Raw genomic sequence first — 17,508 nt, 5'->3', positions numbered from 1 at the left:
ATAGTTCCACTATGAGAAGTTATGGAGGACTTGGCATCTAGCCATAATATCATGTGACTTACGTGGTGTTGTTTGGGGGGTGTTTTGGTTTGTTTTTTAATATTTATGGTCACCAGTCTTGTGGCTCCACTCTGTCATCCACACTTCCTGGCAGTAGACCAGCAACATCCTGGTCCCCCTGATCAGTTCCAGGTTCTTTCATCAAAGTCTACCATGTATTTCCTTTCTTGAGACCTCCTTTCAGGATTTTTCTGCTCCAATCCTGCACTCTCCAGTAGGAAATCTGTTTTCTCAAGCTGAGGTTTTCTATTTATGATCCTTAGCACTGGGAATTCAAGCATTTGAAATTATCTTTCTTAAACCATGACACTTGGTTTTATTTTTAAAAAACCTATAACATATGAAAAGTTGTAAGAGTCAGACAACAGTGAAAAGTAAATATCCATTGTTTGTCCTCTGAGGGCTGTAATTAGTGCCAGAAATCCCTGGTGTCGAATGTGATCGGGAAGGGTTGTTTTTGAGACAGGGTTTTGCTATGTAGCTCAGATGGACCTAGAGTTGTGTAGTCTACGATGGCCTCAAATCCAGAATCCTACCTTTGTTCACTAAAGACTAGGATTATAGAAGTGTTCTACCACACCCAGCAGGAAATGTAATTTTCAATTGCTTTAGGAAAAGAACTGTGTGACTCACTCAAACTGTATCAAAAAGTGGACCACTTGTGTCAGCCTGGGCTTCACGTCCCACTGTGAACAGCACAGACTGGAAGCAATATGCACTATGCCCACTTTGTCTTGTCTATTTGAAATCTCTTACTCACTTCTTACCCTGCTTGGAGACTGCTTTTGTATTTTCTAACATGGATAACCAGAACAAGCTTCCAAAGAATATACCAAACAGTAGCATGTGTTACAGCTCCATGTTTTCTGGCATTGTTTCCTGTGTTAGTGTGGTGGATTGGATATTCTTGACCCAGGGAGTAGCACTATTAAGAGGCATGGCCTTGTTGGGATAGATGTGGCCTTGTTGGAGGAAGTGTGTCTCTTTGGGCGTAGGCTTTGAGACCTTCCTCCTAGCTGCCTGGAAGACAGTCTTCTGGTTGCCTTTGGATCAAGATGTAGAACTCTCAGATCCTCCAGCACCAGGCCTGCCCTGGACGTTGCCATTCTTCCTACCATGATAATAATGGACTGAAACTCGGAACCTATAAGCCAGCACCAATTAAATGTTGTCCTTTATAAGAGTTGCCTTGGTCACGGTATCTCTTCACACCAATGTAAACCCTAAGACAGTTTCTCTGTCTCTTGTAAGCCAACAGCAATAGTCACTTGACACCTATACTACAGAGTCCATAAGTGACAGCTATAAGTCACACTGGAACAGAGTGAATAGTCTTAACAGCCTTGTGACCCTAGGAGCCAGGACACCCCTCCATCCCCACACCCACACTGATTGCCAGCTGCCAGTCTTCCCCCTTTTCCCACTCCTTCCTATCTCCCTGCAACACTTCCCCCAGATAGCTGTACTGTGTCTTTACCAGTCACCTCAACCATGTTATTGAAATAAAAAAGCACCCTAACTTGGTATTCCTAAGCTCCTTTATTTGCTCCACTTTTAAAACGAATGTGTTTATCATCTTCTAAATACTAATACCATGCTTATTTATTATATGTAGTATTTATATACTACATATATTATTGTCTCCTTCGCCAACTCTCAAAAGTGAACTCATGGCAACTTTGGTCTCCATTGGTCACAAACATACCTATACTAGAGTCTACTTACTGAGGGCTCGATAATTGTCTATTAATGGTCAAATGAATATATGAAGCACCATTTCACTCCTTATGAATATCCAACTAGTCACAAATGATAGGAAATGGTTGATTTGAAGTATAATCCCATTAATTGAAATATAAGGATCTATAATTTAGCCATCTTGTTTTTAAAGTTGACCATTTGTCCTTTCGAAATCTCAAAAGGCCTGTGACTTAAACCTGACTTTGTAAGGTGTCCATCTTGCTCTATGATATTTGATGCCCCAAGTCCTCAGGGGCAGCTTGATTCCTTGTTAAGTTATTAAGCATAGATTAAGAGCACAAAGCTTCCACTGAGGATCAGCAAAACTCTGGGTGCACTTTCTGCATATGCTATCTCATATGCTTTCTGCATATGTCAATCTCAGTTCCAGTCTTCCCAGAATTCTAGCCCATAATGGAAGAAAGAAAGAAAGAAAGAAAGACAGAAAGAAAAAGTAGGATTCGATGAAACCAAACTTGAATGAGTGAATGAGCGGATGAATTAATGAATGAATTAGTGAATGAATTAACGTTTACATTATTGTCTTATCTGAAATAGTAACAGATAGAAAGAGATTCTGCCTCTGTGGTCTGTGTTTCTTGAAAAGTCACTGACCTTAAGATTGAGCTGCCTTTTAGAAAGACAAGTTAGGAATCAGGTTGTCTTTGACTATGGGAAAAGAAAATCTGTTTCTAAGATTTTCTCCAATCCAAAAATCCACTTATTCTACATCTATTTACATATGAGTCTGTGAAAAACACCTGACTGAACCTATGGCGTTCATCTCTTTCTGGATAAGTTTTCCCTTGAGTTTCCCAAACTTATTTTCAACCAAGAAGTGTCTTGATTTGTTATACCCTGAACAGAATTGTCATTATTTGCATTATTTTTAACAAACTTAAGAAAGTCTTTCATTAAGAGACTCTCGGTGGTGTTAATGGTTGCTAACACAACAAACCAACATGTTGACTGAGGGGATTTAGCCCATCATGTAGGCTGGCACGGAGAGGCACAGGAAGGACAGAGGAGCCCATATCATCTGTTTTCATGTTTACTCTTCTAATTGTAAATGCGTTTGATTCTAGAAAAGGCTAATAAATATGCCTTACAGTCAGAGTTTAATCTCCAAATGAAGGATCAATAAAAGTTCACACTGAGATGCCTGCATCACTCCTAGGGGGACAGCATGATTTACTTTATCTTTTCTTTGGGCATTAGACAATTTTGTTTTGGACCGCAGTGCTGATCATGCCCTGAACAATGGGTCCATCCAGTTAAGAGACTTGTGTCCACCCAAGCTTTTTGGAGTGATATGACCACATGGCCTCCAAGGACCCTTCCTTACACCTTTATAGCTGAATTAGAGAGAGTGATGGCACCAGCTGCATGAGGCAAAGATGTTGTTAAGTGTGGGGTCTGTTGGTTGATAGCTTCCACTATCACCCTTGTCTTTCAAATCTTTCCTTACAGGAAATCAATAACCTGTGCCATATCGCAGAATTGAGGCCCAGAGTGATTTGCCAAAAGGCATTGAGCAAAGAACATTTGGGGCTAATTTGAGTGTGTGGAAAGTATGCACCTATTCCACTGTGCTAACCCCTCTACGGCTACCTATTTTAATCCTGAAGGTGTATTGGTCTATTGATTGAGAACCTACACTCAACATTTTCATCTCTCTGTACTCCCACTGCCTTTCTCTATCTGAACAAAGGCACCAATGACAGCCTTCCCCTGGTCTCCAGACCACAGCTATTAGAAAGCTTTGTGTTTCCTATAAGAGAAATCCTACCCGTGCGTGATATGTGGTCCTGTAGTTCTCCATTAATGTGTGGTAAGCCATGCCACTGCTATGGAGTCCATTACATGTGTTAGGCCCAGGGTTAAGAACGGCAGAAAAATGAACATTCAAGGAGGAGCAAAGTGAAATACTGGTAAAGCTGGGAAAGGAACATTTCAGACAAGGCCACATACCTTGGCTATTCACAATTCTGCCTTAGAGAACACTATAGATTTTTACATTTTAGAAGACTGTACCAGGCCTGCCAGTACAAAGTCAAACAGTCCTTTGAGGGGGGAGTAAGGATTGAAGATAGGAAAGAGACAGATAGATATAGGAGGGTTGAAGGTCAATACCACACCAGCAGCAAGTTTACTTTTCTTAGCCTTTTTATACTTTACAGTACCAGGGGAAGCTAAGCCACAAGCTAACAGAAACAATTGCTAAAATATACACATAAGATATCTGTTCCCATCCAAAAGCTTCCCTGTTCTTTCCACCAAGGTCACTAGAATCTTCAGCCCCCTTACCGTGAGCCTCAAGTGTACTTTCTCTTATTGTTCCATGCTTCAGCGAGCCTGGAAATCTGCCGACAGACCCTGACCTGCCTTGACTCTGCCTGGCAGGCAGACTTTTCTCTTTTTCTTTCTCCTTTTTTAATTTTATACAAGCCAAAGCTGTCTCAGCTATTGGCACAGAAAGACTGTGCCTGTCTTAATATCCCCTCAAGAAGTTTAGACCTTACCTAGCATTCATACCCTGTTTGAGATCAACCACCTCTTAGAGAATCTTACCTGTCTTTGACTACCAACCTCTGCACTGGAATATACAACCTGTTAGATTACAGTTTTGAGCCATATATGATGGAGATCTTCATTGTCTAAAAGGAAACACTTAGCCACAATGGTAACAGGCATAATCCTATGGCTATAATAGATACTACATCAAGAATTCCAGCAATGATCAATTTGACCATTCTCTTAGGTCTACTCAAAGCATTTTTGAATTTCATCAACACGTGCAACCCTCTATCTGAATATCAAAGTACTGGAAGCGTAACAAATGAAAGTTGATGAAGTACCATAACAGAAATTCCTTTTTCAATGCCAGATACACAGTTAGTCATAGCAAGTTGCATTCAATCTGGACCCACGAAAATATTAACAGAGTAATTATCAGAGGTTACATTAAACAAATCTCAAGACATAAAAACACTCATTGGGCCAATCATCAACACATGAGGCAATGATACACAAGCCTTTACAAAGCCGGGGACGTGGGGTTGTTTGCATAGTGTTCCTGGGGGAGTTCTTTTTTGACCCAGTATTTCAGCCTAGGACAATTCAGAGTAGGACAATGAATGTCATATCTCTCTTCTGTATCTGCTTCCTGCTGACATTATGCCATTACGAATGGGCTCAGGAAGGCTGAAATACCTGTCAAAGGCTGGGCAATGGGTCATTTATCCAATCATCTGGTTATCTAATCCAGATAAAAGACAGCAATCATATCAGCTGGACTGGTTAACGTCAGCTTTCAGCAAGTCCCGACTTCAGCTGCTCCACGGTTGATCCCTGGATGGAGTCTGTCAGCCAGCGAAGATCTCCTGAGACAAATGTAGACTAGGAACAGACATTAAAGTTGTCTAGCAATTGGGGAAGGAAAGCAATCCCAAGACCAAGGGAAATCCCCTTTTCAAGAAGAGGCAGGTGTATATATGTGGAGTCCATTTGATCTGTGACAGTTGGGTCCAAGTCTTAAAACTCTTGATTCCCTGAAGCTTATGTGAACTTTGGTTTACCAAAGGATAAACATTAGTATCCACCATTATATTGAAACCCGTGGTTTAGAAACATAGTTAACAGATGTCTGTTAGACAACAGGAGTAGACTCATGCTCTACTGACTGAGCTAGCTGGGCTCTTTCGGCATTCTGAGAAAATACACAAATATGCCCTCATCCCCATATTAATACTGGATCAGGACCATGCCACATGCCAGTAAGCAAGTCCTTCCATTTCACCTGGGCATAAGTATGCTGGCTTGCAGGGTACCCTAGACACTCAGCAGCAGACAGTCCCTTGGCATCCAGGGTCAAAAAATCCAAAATAAAAAGTGAAGGAACATAAAATTCCCCCTTTTTTATTTTATGTAACTGATAATTTTAGAGCTCCCTGAGCTCATTCCACAATTCCCTATCCTTGAGGACATGTGAAATTATGTATTTTATATAGATTTTAACTCATATTTTATAATTTACTCATATTAATCTATATATTTAACATATAATTTATATTTAATATATATAATTAATATTTAAAGTATAGAAATAATATTTAATATATGTTTTACTCATTGTATATCATGTATATTACTAATGTATATAATCATATTTTATGTACAATTTATATTTAGTGTGGGTAATTTATATACATATGCATATATGAATATGAATGTAGCTATCAAGAGCAGGTCATCTTCTGAGGACATGTGAATAAAATATATGTTTCAATGTATATAATTTCTGACTTGTATGATACATGTTGATTTATATAATCTAAATTTGGGGCCACCTGTGTGAAAACCAGGAATCCTAACCATTTACCTGTGCTAGAGCTTGCGAGTCAGTGCTGTCTACTTCAGTGCTCTGCCTCACCACCTGAGAGGAGAGAAGGGAAGGGGGAGCTCTGGCTCCCAGTGACTCAGAACACAGCATCACACTCCACACCAGGTCCTCCACTCCCTCATCACTGCCCTCCCCAAGTCCCATTGCTACCATCTCCTCCCCTCCAGGGTTGGTGGGTGCTTCTGTGGTGGGTGCTGGGTGGAGGGGCCAAGACTGGGACCAGCAGGGAACTGCCCGCTGGATTCAACCAGCTGCCTCCACAAGTCCACAGCTCCTTCCTTTCACTTCCCCTCTCTGAAACCCACCTCTTTCTACCTGCCCTGATCAAGGTCCAAAGGGTAAAAGTATCTACAGTCACTTTACCTTGTCCATGCACATCATACTAATCTTGGACCTTCTTCCAGGTTACTAATTTATTGTACCTTCCTCCGGAAACCAAGGACAAACCTTTTCTATAAAATCTTAAAAGCTATGTCACTGCTGTCGCCCTACTTTAGTGACACATGTCCTTAAGCATTAGTACAAGAAAAAAAAATGACTGTTTCCATTTCCCATTTTTATTTTTCTTTTGTTTTGTTTTATATCTTTTTCTTTTCCACTTTTACTTTTTCTGAGTTCCCTCACTTTTTCCGAGCTCCCATATCTGTATTTTCCCATGTCTATTACTCCTAAGAAATTCTCACCACACTTTTACCTTTTACAAGGGTTTGCTTTTTCTGAGACATGTCCACCACTCAATCCACTACTCACAGAGCTCTACAATTCGGGCTCCACCTATACTGGACCCCATGGCACAGGGTCGAACAGCCTCTGAGGAAGGAGTGAGGATTAAAGGTAGAAAAGGAAACCATACACAGTATTACAGTACCAGGGGAAGCAAAGCCACAAGCCAACAGAAACAATTGCTAAAATATACACATAAGATATCTGTTCCCATCCAAAAGCTTCCCTATTCCTTCCACCAAGGTCACTAGAATCTTCAGCCCCCTTACCGAGAGCCTCAAGTGTACTTTCTCTTATTGTTCCATGCTTCAGCAAGCCTGGAAATCTGCCGACAGACCCTGACCTGCCTTGACTCTGCCTGGCAGGCAGGCCTGATTCCTTTCCTTCCATTCCCTTTCCTTCCCTTTCCTTTTTCCTTTTCCCTTTTCCCTCTTTCCCTCTTTTTCCCTTTTCTCTCTTTTTCTCTTTTATCCCTTTTTCCCATTTTTTCCTTTTTCCCCTTTTTTCCCTATTTTCCTCTCCTCTCTTCCCTTTCCTCTCCCCTCTCCCCTTTCCTCTCCCCTCTCTCCTCCCCCTTCCCCTCCTCCCCCTCCATCCCCTACTCCTTCCCCTCTCTCCCTCTCCCCCTCTCTTTCTCTCTCTCTCTGCTTCAGAGAAGCAGCAAATAGACTCTGCTGACCGAAGCATTTACATAATGCTTCAGTGGACCCAGAAAGGGAACCCAGGAACAGGAGGGCAGACCACACACAGCACCATGATTGGAGTTAGAGGAGGTTCACTGGTAGCCACTGCTGTGGAGCTGAGGAGAGATGACAGCTAATACAGAACAAAGGAGAACTGGATACTGTGAGCATCTTCTTTTGTTTCGAAAGGTGGTTGATAGTTGATGGTGAACAAAGGATGCTCTGTGGACAAACAAGAGAAGGGACTTTTTGTGGAATTTTGTGGGGTTTTGTGGGAGATTTTGGTCTAACTTTTGGGACCTCATGGTCTCGTAGGAATTTTTTTTCTTCTGAACTTAAAAAGAGTGTGGAAGGGTTTTGGCTGACTGAAGGAGAAGTCATTGAGACCGATGACAACAAAAAGAGGAGACAGAAAAGCCTTTTGTGTGTGCCTCACTCAATGTATCAAGAAGAATGTGCCATTAAGTTCACACACACACACACACACACACACACACACACACACACACCACAAAAACAACAAGGAAAGGGTGGGAGGCAGTAGGCGCCTGCAGCCCGTCAGGAAGACATCACAGTAAAGAGATCACACTCTGTTTTCTGAGCAGACAGGAAGTTTAGGGCTGACTTTACTCTTAGGTGATTCTGGAGACAGTGTCCCTGCTACAAGTAGAATCACAGCTAGAAGACGTGTAGAACAGAGTGCTACTGTCTGCGAGAGATGACAGGACCTTGCTAAGACGTCACTGAGGAAATAAGAGTGCAGTGAGGACCAGTGGTCATTCACCAGGGAAAGATGTAACTGTCCACAGATCAGCAGGAAGTGACGATGGGATCAGAGACAAGCTAGCTGTAGCCAGGATGACTGAAGAAGAGACATTGCCAGGTTTCATATGAGATTAGTTCTTGGAAAATTCTCATGTTGTCTTGTAATGGCCATGCCTACCTGTAATGAACTAATGACATTTTCCACTTACTTACAACATCCTGTTCTCAAGACCTAAATGGTTGAGCATTGTGAACCACTGAAAAGAAAGCTTAAGATGGGCACAGAGCCAGGTCTTTGCCCTCCAGAATCTTGGACTGAACACAATAACCCAGGAGTGACCGTGTCAGACACAAACAGAAAGCGCTTGCAGGAACAATGCCTTCGTGGGCTGCTTTAAATGAGGTCATTCTGAGTCTCGAGTGCCTCTTCTTGAAGATGCATGTCAACTCTCTCATTTTCTCTATTTTTCTTCCCAATGCCTTCGCTTTTAGAGGAAAAGTCCGGTAAGAGAAACCATGTCCTTTTCTTGTTCTAGACAGATTTTATGTATTCCATTCATTTTATCATTTGAATGTCTGATGAGTGTTTAATATCAAAACAAGGTTTCCAAAATTAAAACCAAACTTCACGAGCCAGGACAAAGCCAGTTTGGGGACAAGGAAGTCAGTTGCTAAGAGATACCATGCCCATTGTTATGGGTTACAAGGTAGATTTTAGGGGGTTACCTTTGCCTCAGTCACAGGCATATAGCCCAATACTTTTCATCCAAAGTTTCACTTCTTACAGCTTCCACACTCACTGGTCAAGCTATCTCAAAAATGAAACCAAGAACATTTAATTTTTTAATGGACAACCTGCCAGAATCCTGAGTGTTCATGGAACTGGCCTCTGAAAGGGGAATAGTAGAGGATATAGGATTATTTTGTTTTTATTTATTTGTATTTGTTTCAGTAAATCAAAATACCCCTTTCTTGGATTGCTGGAGACTGGAAAGAGAGATCTTTATAAAGTGGAAAGTGGCCCAACAGGTAACAAGTGTTTGCCCCAGGCTTGATTGCCTGAGTTTGAATCCTGGGAACAACACAGCAGAAGAACAAAACTGACACAAGTCCTCTGACTCCCATGCAAATCGTGGCACGCATGCATCCACACGCAGACACACACTATGGATATAATAAAACATAAGTCACCTTGCTATTCAACAGTGCCAGTGGGTGGTTTTTAAGTGACATCACAAATCTGATACAACATTACATCTTTACCTTGGAGCAAAATAGATTTAAAAACAAATTTTAAAAAAGAAAAGAAAGAATTTTTTCTCTTATTTGCATGGTTTCCTGGAATTTGGGAACATGTTCAGAGCATGCCCACCCAAGACTGAGGTGGATAATGCTAATGTAAAATACAAGCATGGTTTTTTTCACTTCAGCATCCACTAAGCGGTGGTTGATTTACTTCACTGAGCTCAACTCAGGGGACACTGGGAGCAGGTGCTTACCTTGTGCCCTGGCTCCGTCTCTACCTCACGAGGAACTGCATTCCAAGTTCATGTTAGGAGGGAGGGGGAATGGAAGACACCAGAGAACGAAGATAAATCCAAACAAAAAGGTTTACCAAAATACGGTCCAACTTTTTATATTTCCAAAATTAAAATATACCAAATGCAATTCTTACTGTGTTTGTTAGCAAGTTGAACCTCTGTGGGTGTGTATGAGCTGAGGGTCACCGTATACAAGGCACACCACATCACTGGTGTTCTCAATAGAGCCTTGTGGGGCCAATTTTATATATTCTCCTGGACCCTAGATTGTCCTCTGAGTTAAGCAAAGTTGGCCAATTCTCATAAAAACTTACCAGTAGCACTGTCAGAACTCTTCATTCCTCCTAAGAGAAAACTTGTCCTTACAGCAACTAGGACTAACCATGTTCTCACTTTCACTGTGCCTTCGAGACATTGTGTCATTGTGTCATTGTTTCGAAAGGTTCATGCTGATTCCTTAGCTCCCCTGTGAACCAACGGTTGATCACTAGTGCATCTTTGTTTCTTCTCCCCAGTGGGGTTCCGGAAGACCACCTAAGTTGTCTGATGGGAAACAATAGTTAGCTGAAATAGCCAACCTTGTAATTCACAAGAACAAGCTTAAATATTGACAAATACAATAGTGAGGAAAATGGAGGCCTGCCGCATATTTTAGCCTGACCCTAGAATAGTTAAAAGCAGCACAGTCTGTTGGTCATGGTCAGAGTAATAATTAATGTTAATGAATTCTAATTCTTTCCAATAAAAATCTGCAACACATGAGGACTGGGGAGATAGCTCAGTTGCTTATGTACACAAGTTAGACCTCCTGAATTCACATAAAAAAATTTTTTTTAAATCCCGGAGTGGTTGAATTTCCGGTGAGACAGGGATAGGAGGATCACAAATATCAGGGCTTACCTCAAAAAATATCCTTAAAATACAAAACAAGGATTATCTCAAAGAAAAAATAAAATTGATTCTCAGAGCCTTCTCTAAGGTGCACGGGATGATCAAGGGATTTAAATAATGATTGTGAATGAAGGCAATGTGTCCAGAACACAAGCAAATGGATCACAGGCCTCTGATTGGATGATTCAGGGATGACCAATATTATGAGAACAAAGTCCGTGTGCTACAAATGTCTGCGATCAAGAGATGCATTTGCCACCTGCAGGCTCTGCACAAACAAATGGATGTCTTATTTGGTTATGCAGTTAAAAATAATTTTGGCCCACATTTAAAAACTAGACCAATTCATTTTCCTTAGTTCTGGTTTTTCATTTCTCTTTAAAGAGGAAGCAGCAGCCAGCATACCTCCTCACACTGTGGGTCCACAATGGCCAGCCCAGCAGAGCTGGGTGATAGACAGTTTCCTGACTCCTTATGTCTTCCTATCCTGAGAGCCTCTAGACAGGTCTCCCTGCTTCTAGAACAGACCAGCACCAGATCCTGAATCTGTTCTCCTCTACCTTTGATGCAAATTCTATAATCCATAGGACACAAAATGCTAAATGTTTTGAAGTTTAGGAAAAGTGATGGAGGGGTAAAATAATTTCCCTTTTCCGTGTACAGAAGGAAGTTAGGGCCTCACACACAACACTGATTAGCAGGCAAAGGCCCCACCCCCACCCCAGCTGGTAATAACTTTCCTGGCCTCTCTGTCCTGTAGAGATCTTTAATGATAATGAGTTGTGTGGATCCTCTCCACTCGGCTTCTAGAAATCTCTTGCTTCTAAGAGCTTCAGGAGCTCTTAATCACAGGCCCTGAAGCTGTTTGTGTCTGTATTCGGCACAGCTGCGTGTCTTTGGAGGTCTTGCTAATCAGCCTGCAACTGCACGTATTTGGACATCTAGTCTTTAATGGGCAAAAATTGTAAACGAAGTTTCTGAACGTTATTACGGGAGCTTCACCTTTACTAGAAAAATATAGAAGAGTGAACTAATTGGTAAAATATATAGGAATATAAGAAAATATAGAAAATTAAGATGTGGCTTAGTTAATATTTTGAAAATGTTTTGTTTAATTTTAAATAGAGAAAGTCTTACATTTAAGATTCTGCCTCTCAGTGGCCACAGCCTTCAGTTTATTTTGCATGGCTTATCATAATCTCATATTGGGGGAGTGTGTCGCTTACAGTGTCTTATTTACGGTATTTGTCGTTTTAGTCATGTAGCCTCCATATTCCCTTGAAGAACTCAAGTCTGGTCACTAAACAATAATGCAGCCAAAATAGTCATTAAACAGAGATTTTTTCCCCCTTAAAACAGTAGGATAAGCTCAGGCAAGAATACAGACTGACTGAATCCATTTGCTCTAATATTACTTAAGTGGCATCCACACAGAGAGGGGTTTACAAGGAAGGTGGGATGAACGTGTAGTGATGCCTGCAGTTGACAAAGTGCTAACAGTCAAGTCTAAACTAGTCACAGTGGCTAACACATGTCTATCCAACTCCTTTGCAAACCTGACCAGTCTCATAAATGACCATGCCTGGATGTTAGCCCATGCCTCAGTGCCAGCCACAGCTCACTCCGAGTCTCCTCCCACAATGTCACACTCAAAATCACAGGAACGGAAGTCTAAAACTTGGACTCAGCTCTGCTGACTCAGGAACTGGGTCTCAGACTCACTTTGAACTAAGTGTACACAACAGCAGCCTCCCAAGTATCGAGGCTACAAGCTTTTGTTCCTGGGATTGGTTTATCTTTGTCTGAGCCCATTGCTGTCCCCAAATTTGAGCTCCTGACCTCTACTGGGGAAGCTTCTAACCTCTAATCCATCTTAAAAGCAAATCTTTTCTTACCCCCTTCACCTCCCACATTTGAGTCCCTCCCCTTGAAGCAAAAAGACCCCAAAGAAGTAGACTACTGGGACGCATTGATGGCAGCTGTCACCAAGGTGGGAGGAATTAAGAGATCAGTGTTTCTGTGTGGTGTGTTTCCCAGACAGAACCTGGTCCCCAAGTGTTTACTGTCACCACAGTTCCCATATGCATTTGTTGGAACTGTCAATAAGAAGGCGGTCCACATCCCACAAATCAAGGTTGCATTTTAAAACAACAACTACAGCTACTACTCCCCTGAAATGAGCATTCTAAGAGCAATGAAGAGAAAACCCAGAGAGTAGGCTTTCTATGTCCTCCCACATCTTTGGAGGCTCCCTCGGGCCCTGCTTGTAGGAATACAGGGCATCAGTGATGTTGGTGCAGGCTGTTTATGGAAAGACTTGTCTGGGCTATCTAGATATCCTCTAGGTCCCTTCCACAAACACCCTGGGAAAAACTGCTTTTGATGAGACATTATATCATCACTGGGGATTGTATACATTCCTGACTTGTTCTTATGGATAGATACAAAAACCTCCACCTCATTAGCAAAGATATATACAGAGTTCTCTCTTTGGGTTTCTCCAAAAGTCTCCTGTGGCTTCATGAGTCCTAATCACACGCCTGCCTGTGTAGCTCTGGCCAGAGTGTGTGGTTGGTAGCTGTTTTGAAGTCTTCTGTTACCCACGCCTGTTGACTGATCCATCATTCTCTGACTAGGCGTCTGTTCTCTCTTCCTTTATGCTGATCACAGAGGCGCAGCCCGGTAAGAACTCTCAACATTTTGAACCTTAAACAGTAGAGAAAATTACTGCAAAAGGGAGTGGCCAGGTTGGTTCCTCGTTAGCTTTACGATCACCCAGTGATCAAGAAGCTGAGGAACTGGCTGGAAGCTTCACTGGCTGTCTAAATTGGAAGGCATAGTTTAGAATTATCAAAGCGTCTTTCCATAACAAACTGGAATCGTGCTGAGTGGTATACATCAGGTGTATGATATAGGGGTATATGATGTGCATGATGATGGTAGTGGTGGTGGTAGGTGATTATGAGGAAGAACAGAAATTTCTTCTTCAGAAATAAATGATGATGATGATGGTGGTGGTGGTGATGATGATGGTGGTGGTGGTGATGATGGTGGTGATGATGGTGATGGTGACGGTGATGATGATGATGGTAGTAGTGATGATGTAAGGCTACAGAAATGGCTCAATGGTGAGGAGCCTGTAGAGAACTTACAGAGAGAATTCAGTTCCCAAAGCACACATATCTGCCTGTAACTCCAGCCCTGGGGAATCTGCCCTTTTCTTGACTCTGCATGTACCTGCACTCACATGCACATGCCCTCATACATACATACATACATAATTAAAATAATAAGTCTTTTTAAAATATTAATACAACTAAAGGAAGGAATTTTAAACATTATTTTTAAACCCAAATTCAAGATATGCCCTTGGACCACAGCTAACATTGGTCAGTACACACATACTCATAACTCACCCTGTGAAAGGGAGACTTACTCCTAAGCTGTCACATTATTCAAAAATCCCACCATTTTGGACAACTTTGGCAAGATATTCATCATAGTAGTCCACATTTTTCAAAGGGAAATCAGCTGTTTTCCCCCAGGTCAAAGAATCAGAAGAATTTAAAGCAACATAGGAGACTCTGCTATTTGGAACAACCGATCCACCTAATCAGTCCCTTCAGAGCTGGTATGGAGCTGTGGTGGCTCACACTTAACCCCAGCATTCGGGACTCTAAGGCAGGAAGGTCACTGCAAGTTCAGAGCCATCTTGGCTACATACTGAGTGCAAGTCCACTTGGGAATTCTTAGCAAAATCCTATCTCAGAGAGAAGAAGAGGGGGAGAGAAGGAGAAAGAGAGAGGAGATCTGAGAGAGATAGAGATCGAGTGAAGAGAGGAGAAGAGAAGAGGGGAGAGAGAGAGAGAGAGAGAGAGAGAGAGAGAGAGAGAGAGAGAACGCAAAGTGTGATAATTCTGACCCCAAATTGGGCGCTTTCTCAGATTTCGAGAAATAACCGATATGGAATGAACTCATTAATTCAAAATGACAAGTAATTCATTAATTCATACATGTGCATATATATATATATACATATACATGTATAAATGCACACACACACACACACACACAGTCATTAAAATGAAACATGGTCGCTTAAGGTTTCAGCCAATGGGCGTCCTTCCTGGGTATGGACTCTGTGGTGACAGTACCTCAGCCTCATTCTCGACTTGTCATGCTGCAGCCTCAGGTCCTCAAGGGCTGTGCCACACACCCAGCTGACAGTGAGACTCCTTCCTATTTGGCTGGCTTGTTGCTACAAGCCATTTAGAATCGATTCCTTTGTAATTGCTTTATTCCTCATTTCAAAATAACCAAGCCTTTCTGTGTATTTCTTCTGTGTCTGGCCTCTCCTTAACTCACCCACTGGTGAAGTGCACACGATACTGCTCCAGGAGTTCCCTTGCTGACTTTCAATGATAAATGTCTATGGAAGGAATGCATCACATGGTACTTAGTGATGCCCTTCTTGCCTTCTTGAGTATTGCAATTTTAATAAAATGAGCAGTGCAGAAAGACCTAAACGGCTTCAATTCAGGCTCTGGTATTTCCTGTCTGCTAGATCATAGTTCTCACAGTATGACTGGGGGCCCGCTCCTTCCATCGCTCATTAGTGCTGGAATTCAGTACTTGAACGCTGTGCCTCTTCCTTTAGACCTTAAAGCAGTTCTCCCACCTGAGGGTCCACAACACGAGAAAACAATTCATTCCTCAGTCATCTGTATATATCCTGTATTTGAACTCCCATAATGAGCAAAGCAGGTTGAAATCAGCCTAGTTCATTACTAATAATATGATCATTCTCTATGTAGCAGAGAGTAAGGCCAAACATATTGCCTTTTTCAGGCAAAATAAACTAGGAAATGCAATCCGTGAGATTAAGCCACCCACCAAGAATCATCTAATGGGTCTGTTGTGACTCAAACTGTCCTGTCATAAATGGATTCCAATTGGGACAGGAAAAACATCTGATTTGCTAGCTCCAGGAAAGATGGAGTGCGGTCCACGGGTCTTCTATAGAGTGCTAAAACATGCCCTACACTGTTGACATTATAATCTAAGAGAACACAGCCCAGCAGGTTCCTCCCCCACAGGAAGAAAGGTGGAAATGGGTGCCTCCCTCTCGGACCTTTTCCTTGGATACCCACCATCCCCACTTTTCTCAGAAGGTGAACCATGCCCTGCCTCATGATGTCTTACCTTTCTGGAAAGGCCCAAAGCTAAGAACCTTTTCACAGCTTCTGACTTTTAGTCAGAACCTTTCCATGAGTAGCTTTTCCTATTATGTGGATAAATTTATGCCCAAACATTGTAGCTCCGGAGGTGACCTGCATGGACTCTCTCTGCCAGGGCTGTTTGGATTCTGAGGGGCCTTGCAGAAGAGAGAGTTCCTGGATTGGCTGACTGGTGGCAAGCAGGGACAGGAAGTCAGAGGAGGAGCCGAGTAAAGAGGGTGGAGCTTCTGGGCTTCCTGAGTAAACTGTTCCTGTCTGCAGACCATGAGCAAACTTGAATAGTCACCATTCATCAGTTCTGAAGACCATTTCTACTAACCACTTCAGGATCCCATCTGACCAGGAGCAGACAGTGCTCACACACTCTAAATACTAAACCATTTAATATGTTTGAGATCTAGAGTTCAAGGGGGTCCTTTGTGTAAGAGACTAATTTGTGTCCTTACTAAATCCACCCAGGTAAGGGCTTGCTCATTCTGGTGACTTACAGATTACTGTCCCTCTTCTCAGTCACGATAGAGGAGCACAGGAAGCTGGTGTGTGTGGGTACAGGTTCCAACCTCAATGTGATTTTGAGACAAATCTCCTTTTCCCAATCTGGGGTATCTCAGAGTTCAGTTTAATTGAAATGACAGAAATAATACATATGTACATGACATATCTGTGGTCTTAAGCCTTATAGTGTTTATTTCTAATTCTAGGGTGCAATTAAAAGGAACTTATCCAGTAAGTATATCTTAGCTCCCAGAAATAGAGTATGACTTGGCAGAAGGAATGGTTCCTTGGATCTTGGAGTATATTTGCATTCAAATTGAAGTTTTGGGAATTAATTTTTAAGGCTTAAAAAAAACATTTACAGTGAAGATTTCTTTTTTGATGAAGGGCATCTGGTTCTGAATAATGTTCAAATTGTAATGATGAGTATGTTTTTGGAAAAACACTGGTGTTCCCTTCCTTATATTTGCCGTCTTTGGCTGTATCTTTAAGCCTAGAAATTGATTTAGTCAAATGTGTTTGACTAGACACTCTGGCTAGGGGTGGGGAGAAGGGACTGCAGAAGGAACTAAACTTATCCATTCTTATACTATTGGCTATGAAATGTCCAGCCCACCAAAGTGAGATATGATACAGGTTATCATCTGAAGGGTCTGCTACCCCTCCTGCTGCATGCAGTGTATCCTGGGAAAATCTAGATTCATTCTTAAAGGTGCAACATTTTCTTGCCATGAAAAGAGGAGGCTGAGGACTGGATCTGTGTACTGTGGGCACGTGGCCTGGATTGTTATTCCCTCATGGTACCTGAGAACCAGAACCCAACCAGAACCCATCCAGCTCTACAGCATACAGTCTTCAACTGTTCGCTTGTTTATGCTTGTTCTTTGGTTAATGAGGTTTTACCAATGCCAGAGAAACCCTACTGCACATGGCAGATATATGGCTGCCGCATTGCCAGGAGAGAGGGTCAG

At 42.0% G+C, this 17,508-nt stretch overlaps 1 protein-coding gene across 16 annotated transcripts in view; it reads left to right on the top strand.

Moving 5' to 3' along the window:
• The window catches only part of Sgip1 (SH3GL interacting endocytic adaptor 1), a 201,425-nt gene that overhangs the window by 117,287 nt on the left and 66,630 nt on the right, over nucleotides 1-17,508 (top strand). For all 16 annotated transcript variants that reach the window (XM_032901511.1, XM_032901565.1, XM_032901527.1 and 13 more), the window contains 3 exons: nucleotides 8,866-8,877; nucleotides 13,476-13,487; nucleotides 16,744-16,768. In XM_032901511.1, coding sequence (XP_032757402.1) covers nucleotides 8,866-8,877; nucleotides 13,476-13,487; nucleotides 16,744-16,768 — 49 coding nt within the window. The remainder of the gene's footprint in view (nucleotides 1-8,865; nucleotides 8,878-13,475; nucleotides 13,488-16,743; nucleotides 16,769-17,508) is intronic.

This window comes from Rattus rattus, chromosome 1, assembly GCF_011064425.1.
Source record: "Rattus rattus isolate New Zealand chromosome 1, Rrattus_CSIRO_v1, whole genome shotgun sequence".
Taxonomy (NCBI): domain Eukaryota; kingdom Metazoa; phylum Chordata; class Mammalia; order Rodentia; family Muridae; genus Rattus; species Rattus rattus.
The sequence above is the reverse complement of the archived record's forward strand: the minus strand, read 5'-3'. Positions and strand labels throughout refer to the sequence as shown.